This window comes from Erinaceus europaeus, chromosome X (genome assembly GCF_950295315.1).
Source record: "Erinaceus europaeus chromosome X, mEriEur2.1, whole genome shotgun sequence".
In the NCBI taxonomy this organism is placed as follows: Eukaryota; Metazoa; Chordata; class Mammalia; order Eulipotyphla; family Erinaceidae; genus Erinaceus; species Erinaceus europaeus.
In genome coordinates, this window is record NC_080185.1 from 120887591 (window position 1) to 120894077 (window position 6487).

Here is a 6487-nt window from a genome sequence, read left to right on the forward strand (position 1 = left end):
GTCATTCATGCAGAACACTGAAACGGAAAACTCCTGTGTTTCCTGCCGGAAGTTCAACATCAATATTAACATGTGACTGAATCACTTGGAGGAGAGTCTCTTTGTTTCTCAAGCACCAGTGAATTATTATTATAATCATTATTTCTGATGAAAAGAGGTCTCCTGAATAGAAGCCACTGGAATCATTTGTGATGTACATTGATTCAACAGCACTAATGGTCAGATTTTAGCATAATTACTGCATGACTCTCCTGGGAGATCCTTGGTCAAATGTCCTCATGGGGGGAGTTTAAGTTGTCCTGAACTGTCCTCTTTGTCTTAACATTGAATGAGTGATTCCTCCACTCCTGTGGGAAGTGAATGAGATGGAAAGTCAGGCCTTTTTTTTTTTTTATCACTTGTGCTTAGCTAAATCACTCTGCATGCTTGTTCCCCCAAAGATGGTTGATGTGAACTGCAGTGAGTGGAGAAGCGTCCAACTTAATTAGTCCTGCGAAGGGGTGCTCCCAGCCCAGAGATGGAACCAACATGCTGGGAGACGTTATTTTACATGGGAGAGGGACCTCGTTATCAAGCCCTCCTCTGCTGAGGCAGGGGCATTGCATCTGCTGACCATGTGGCCCCTCCTCACTGCCGCCTCCACCCTCCTGTGGGCAAAACTCTTGCTGATCAGCTTCTGGGATGTCTTAACCTGGACACTGGAGACATTGGGGGTGGGGTAATTCTCTGAGAAATAACTGGGAAGGGGAGAGGGAGATGGGGTGTTTCTTCTACTGCTTTGGGGGTCTGAGCATCTCAAGGCCTTGGCTCCTCTGGGCCCCAGTGGCCATTCTCATGGGGACAGGGCTGACTCTCCTAAACCAGACAGGATGGCAGCGGTCAGGAGCAGTGCTGTGGTGGGGACAGAGAAACACGAGAGGGTGCTACTCCAGGACCCTGAAGTGCTGTGCCTGGATTCTGTCAGACTGGCTTGAGGCTGCCTGAAGCGGGCAGTAGTGGGGAGCCGCCCTAGGGGGTGCGGATGGGGTTTCTGTTTATAATCACCATAATATTGACTGTTAGCAGGGTCTGGACCCTTCCCCTCTGCTGTGCTGAACCTGACGCCCCAAACCTGGCCCTCACCATCCTGGGGCCCCCTAAGGGGCAGAGGAGGGGATGCCTTAGCCGACATGCGGGGCTTGCTGGTTTGTTGGGGCCCTTCTCTCTCCCAGGCTTCTTGGGGTCCTTCTGCTGACCTGAGTCCACCAACCTGCAGGCTCTCACCTCCCTACCTCACTATTCAGTGAGTTTGGGGTGCACCACAGCTGGCTTCCTACCCAAGGATCTTGGTACTAGCAGCAAGGGCAAGGCTCTGGGTGAGCCCCCCTACCCCCCCCCCTTTGGAGAGGTGCTTCTCTCGGCAGACCTGGGGCAACCCTTGATGCCACTCACTGACGGGCCTTCAGCCAGAAGCCAGCCCAGCACTCTGCCCCACCTCCCCCAAGCCACAGTCGAGGTCCTTAATAGGAAAGCTGACCAGCACTGGAACCCCACGTGGGGTGCAGACCCAGGCCCTCAGCTCCATGGCTCCCAGAGTCTGAGTGAGGGGCATTCACTCACCAGACGGTGTGGGGCTTCTCTGGGCTGTGAGTAGGGGTGGGTTTGTTTGCCCTATCTCTCCTCCTTCCTGTGAGTACCCAAGAGCCCCAGTTCCCTCTGCACTGAGATGGGTCTCAACCTCACAACAAAGTCCCCAGCTCTGTGGGTCCCTGTGACAGCGGGTATGTCATATCTCACATGGCCCATCTGCATGCCCATGTGGGGACCAAGAGCAGGATCTGGGGGTCAGTCCCTTCAAGAACGCCCATTCTCCATTGCCGGGCTGCACTGCAGGTGTGAGGAGACGGCTCAGTCCCCCTTGTCTCTATTCCCATCACCGGCTTCCTCGGGCGGTGCTGGCAGGGGCCTGGGGAGTGGGCACCAGGAAATTCAGCCCTAGGGACTGTTCGTTTTCCAGCAACTCTGGCTCCTTAGTACCTGAGCTGCCTCTGTACCTGTATCGCGACATCCTTGCCTCCTGGGGTTCACTGTTTGCCATGGCACACCAAAGCTCCCAGGTTTGGGTTCCCCTGAAGTGCACTTGTCTGGGTCACCTGGGCTGGCCTAGTAGCTGCTTAATATCACCCCAGTTTTCAGGATCCCCAGTTCACAATCCACCCAGCTGGTACCCAGTGCTCACCTGGAGGGAGCAGGGACCAGGGTTCTGTTGGGCAGGGCTTCTATCCGGATTTGGGGTCCTAAGGGAGTGTGCAGAGGGTGTCCATTGCTCACCTGCCTCTCCCTGCAGAGCCACCCCTGAAATGGTCCTCTCCCGCCTTCTCAGTGGTCTCCGCTGACTCCATGCAGCTCACAATTATTTTTATTTTTAAAAAATATTTATTCCCTTTTGTTGCCTTTGTTGTTTTATTGTTGTTGTTATTGATGTCGTCGTTGGATAGGACAGAGAGAAATGGAGAGAGGAGAGGAAGACAGAGGGGGAGAGAAAGACAGACACCTGCAGACCTGCTTCACTACCTGTGAAGCGACTCCCCTGCAGGCGGGGAGCCGGGGGCTCAAACCGGGATCCTTACGCCGGTCCTTGCACTTTGCACCACCTGCTCTTAACCCGCTGTGCTACCTCCCGACTCTATTTCTATTTTTTAATATCTGTTTATTTATGAGAGCAGAGGATGGGGGGGCAGGACATTACTCTAGCACAGGGATGATGAGGATTGAACTTGGGACCTCATGCTCAAGAGTCTAATGCTTTATCCATTGTGTCACCTCCTGGGTTATTTTTTAAATGCCATGCTGGGGATCGAAACCAGGGTCTCGCATGCAATATAGCCTACCCATCTTCTAGGCCCAATTTTTTACCCCATTTCTTGGCGAGAAGGAGTTCAGAGCACTGCTCCACCATCCACGGAGCTCTACCTGTCTTGGTCCTTGGTGTTTTCACATGTTGCTGGGGATCAAACCCAGAGCCTCAGGTCCATGCAGCTCACTTAAGATTCCCTCCCACTTCAAGGCCCGGGAGAGGCCTCAGTGGGTAAAGCACCGGACTGATGTGCCTGTGGTCCTAGGTTCTATCTGTGGCACTGCCAGAGCTGGGGGTCTCCCTCATAAAATACAAACTTTACTTCTGACCATTTCCTGGGCAGTCAGCCTGTGAGGCATTCATACTGAGACCCGCCCCTGGAAACTCCTCCCTCCTGCCTACCTTCCATGACCCTCTGACTTGGGGGTGTATCTCCCCATGTTTCTCTGGGGCTCTGCCATGATCCCAGAACTGGCTGGGAAGGCTTTCCAAAGAGCAGACACTCAACTCACATTTGTGGAACAAAATGGACAGTGGACGCCTGCTGGAATGCATAACTCTTTAATGTCTCCTATTCTTGAATAAGCCAACGAGCAAATCCAGGTACATGTCTTCTAAGTTTCTCAAACAGAATGCAGAACAGTGAGCATGAAACATCTTTGACTTCTCACTTCCCGCCCCCCCCCCCCCCCGCCCAACGCTTTCACTCAGGGGTGCTTTCCCATTTGAAAGCTGACCTCCACCCCAATGCTAGGTCTTCTCGTAGTGGATCACAATAAGAGGTGCAAGCATTTTCCATTTGTTTGACACAAACCCCAACTCTTACTCTCGTGTAATGAGCAGCAATGGGTGTGTGAGCCACATCTGCACCAACAGATAGATTCTGAGTGGAAATACATTTTTTCAGTGGAGCATACTGAATGAACAAGGAAAAGGGGTAAAACTCGAAGTGAACTGTGGAAACCAAAACCAAAAAGAACTTCTGCATGGGGCTCTGCCCAGCCTCACTTCACCCGCCCACTGCTACTCAGAAAGGGGAGCCCCCCTTTCCCACCTCCCCTGGGCTCTCTACTTGGGGTTGGCCTTGGCCTTGGCGCTTCGGCGGGCCCTGGCTGCTGCTCGGGCCTGGGCCTGCTCCTCCTCATCCCTCAAAGCCTCCTCGTACTGGGACTGGAAGGCAGTTGGCACCATGTCGTTGACCTTGGCCATGAACTCCAGCACCTTCATCTTGCTGGTTTCCATGTAGGCTCGAGGCCCCCACAGGAACTCAAAGCGCGGGGGCTGGCTCCCGGGCACCTGGCGGTACTCCAGATACTTCTCCCGCACCAGATCGCGGGTGAGGAGCTTCCTGGGCTCCCCGAAGATGAAGTGGCGCCGACCATCATAGAGCCCCAGCATATTGAGGAACTCCCACATCTCTTCCTCGCTGGCGCGGTTGCCATTCATGAAGATGACGCCCAGCAGTGGCATGAGGAGCCCGTTCCTGGGGAAGCCTAGGCCTCCGGTCAGGCTGCTCTCACTGTTCAGGTTGAGCTTGCCGATGAGAAGGTATGAGTGGTTGATGGGATCCACTTCCTTCAGGTCGAGGCCGAAGACCAACTCCATGCGCTCGGTGGTTCGGCGCAGGATCTCGGGGAACTGATCCTTGTACTTGCGGCCGATGACCTTGAGCATGCCACCCTTGGTGATGGGCTCCTTGGTTTTATACTTGTGCAGCAGGAACTGCACCAGCAGGCCGGCCCTCCTGGTCAGGGGCTCTCTGGGGCAGCAATCGGGGGCCAGCGGGTGCCAGGCGGCCCCGGCACACAGCCTGTGGTGCCCCTGGGCCTCTCTGTTGACCTCTCCGCTGGCCTTTGTGTTGGCCTCTCCGCTGGCCTCTGCGTTGGCCTCTCTGCGGGCCTCTCTGCGGGCCTCTCCACTGACCTCTCCACTGGCCTCTCCACTGGCCTCTGGGTTGGCCTCTCTGCGGGCCTGTCTGCGGGCCTGTCTGCGGGCCTCTCTACTGGCCTCTCCACTGACCTCTCCACTGGCCTCTGTGTTGGCCTCTCTGCGGGCCTGTCTGCGGGCCTCTCCGCTGGCCTCTCCACTGGCCTTTATGTTGGCATCTCTGCGGGCCTGTCTGCGGGCCTCTCTACTGGCCTCTCCACTGACCTCTCCACTGGCCTCTGTGTTGGCCTCTCTGCGGGCCTGTCTGTGGGCCTCTCCGCTGGCCTCTCCACTGGCCTTTATGTTGGCATCTCTGTGGGCCTGTCTGCGGGCCTCTCCACTGGCCTCTCTACGGGCCTGTCTGCGGGCCTCTCTACTGGCCTCTCCACTGGCCTCTGGGTTGGCCTCTCTGCGGGCCTCTCTGCGGGCCTGTCTGCGGGCCTCTCTATTGGCCTCTCCACTGACCTCTCCACTGGCCTCTGGGTTGGCCTCTCTGCGGGCCTGTCTGCGGGCCTCTCTGCGGACTTCTCTACTGGCCTCTCCACTGGCCTCTCCGCTAGCCTCTGTTTTGGCCTCTCTTCGGGCCTGTCTGCGGGCCTCTCTACTGACCTCTCCGCTGGCCTCTGTTTTGGCCTCTCTGCGGGCCTGTCTGCGGGCCTCTCTACTGGCCTCTCCGCTGGCCTCTGTTTTGGCCTCTCTGCGGGCCTTTCTGCTGGCCTCTCTGCTGGCCTCTGTGCCATGGGCCAGGCCACAAGGAGAACTGCTGGTGTGGATTCTCAGGAACCCCATGGAAAAGCTGCCCACAGGGGAGCTGGGCAGCTGGACCCCACAGAGGGGTAGGTATGCCTCCTCAACCTCCGTCTCATCCAAGGCCCGATTGCCTCGGGTCTGGCGGCGCTTCTCCTGGGCTCTGAGCTTGCTCTTCTGTCCCCGGGGCATGACTAGGCTTGGCTGGTAGACAACGGTACCTGCAGGAGAAGAAGAGGGTGAGGAGCTCCTTCAGCAAGGGGACACCATGGCAGTGCAAGGGCACAGCGCTAGGACCTCACCACAGACCTCCCCCCCCAGAAAAAAAAAAGTCACAATGTGTCTTAGGTGGTGCCTAGGACAACCTTCCTATAAGACCCTGACTTTCCTCTCCATTCCTACAGGAAACCCCTGCTAGCACCCCAGGAAACAGGAGTCACTTAACCCCAATGGCTTCCTCTGTTTCTAGAAATCCCCAAAGGGGATTACTATCTTTACCCCAAATGGGATTTAGAATGACCCTCCAATTCTGCTAAACCAAGAACATTGTCTACTGAAACCCTTCAAACTCTGCCCTGCCCTGGCCTCCCAGGGGCCAGGCTTGGTTCAGTAACTCCATGGTGGGCTCACTGGCTATCATTTTGTCCCTCCACATCTTCACCTTGATGGGGACTGGTCCTGGTGCACCTGCCACTATGCCCTTGATACTCAGGTGCTGGCTTATAAGAGATGTCAGAGTTGGAGGTTCAGGATGAATTTGCCAAAGCCCTGCATGCAGACCAGATGGTTGGGGGCTGCCTGGACCTAGAATGGGAGGTTGGGGTGTGGGGTTGGGCAGGTGGTAGCGTACCTGGTTAACTGCACACATTACAGTGTGCAAGGACCCGGGTTCAAGCCCCAGGTCCCCACCTGCAGTGTGAAGTTGTGAAGCAGGGCTGCAGGTGTCTCTCTGCCTCTCTCCCTCCCTATCTCCCCCTT

At 56.1% G+C, this 6487-nt stretch overlaps 1 protein-coding gene across 1 annotated transcript; it reads right to left on the reverse strand.

Moving 5' to 3' along the window:
* Positions 1 to 3574: 3574 nt before the first annotated feature.
* MAGEB17 (MAGE family member B17) lies at positions 3575 to 5723 on the reverse strand. Its single transcript, XM_007539108.2, has one exon. It carries the CDS (start codon positions 5699 to 5701, stop codon positions 3905 to 3907), a length of 1797 nt encoding a protein of 598 aa, XP_007539170.1. The 5' UTR covers positions 5702 to 5723; the 3' UTR covers positions 3575 to 3904.
* Between the last annotated feature and the right edge of the window lie 764 nt (positions 5724 to 6487).

What these genes read in the sequence shown, in the direction of transcription:
- MAGEB17 (XM_007539108.2), bottom strand. Translation starts at nt 5,701, where the DNA reads ATGCCCCGGGGACAGAAGAGCAAGCTCAGAGCCCAGGAGAAGCGCCGC.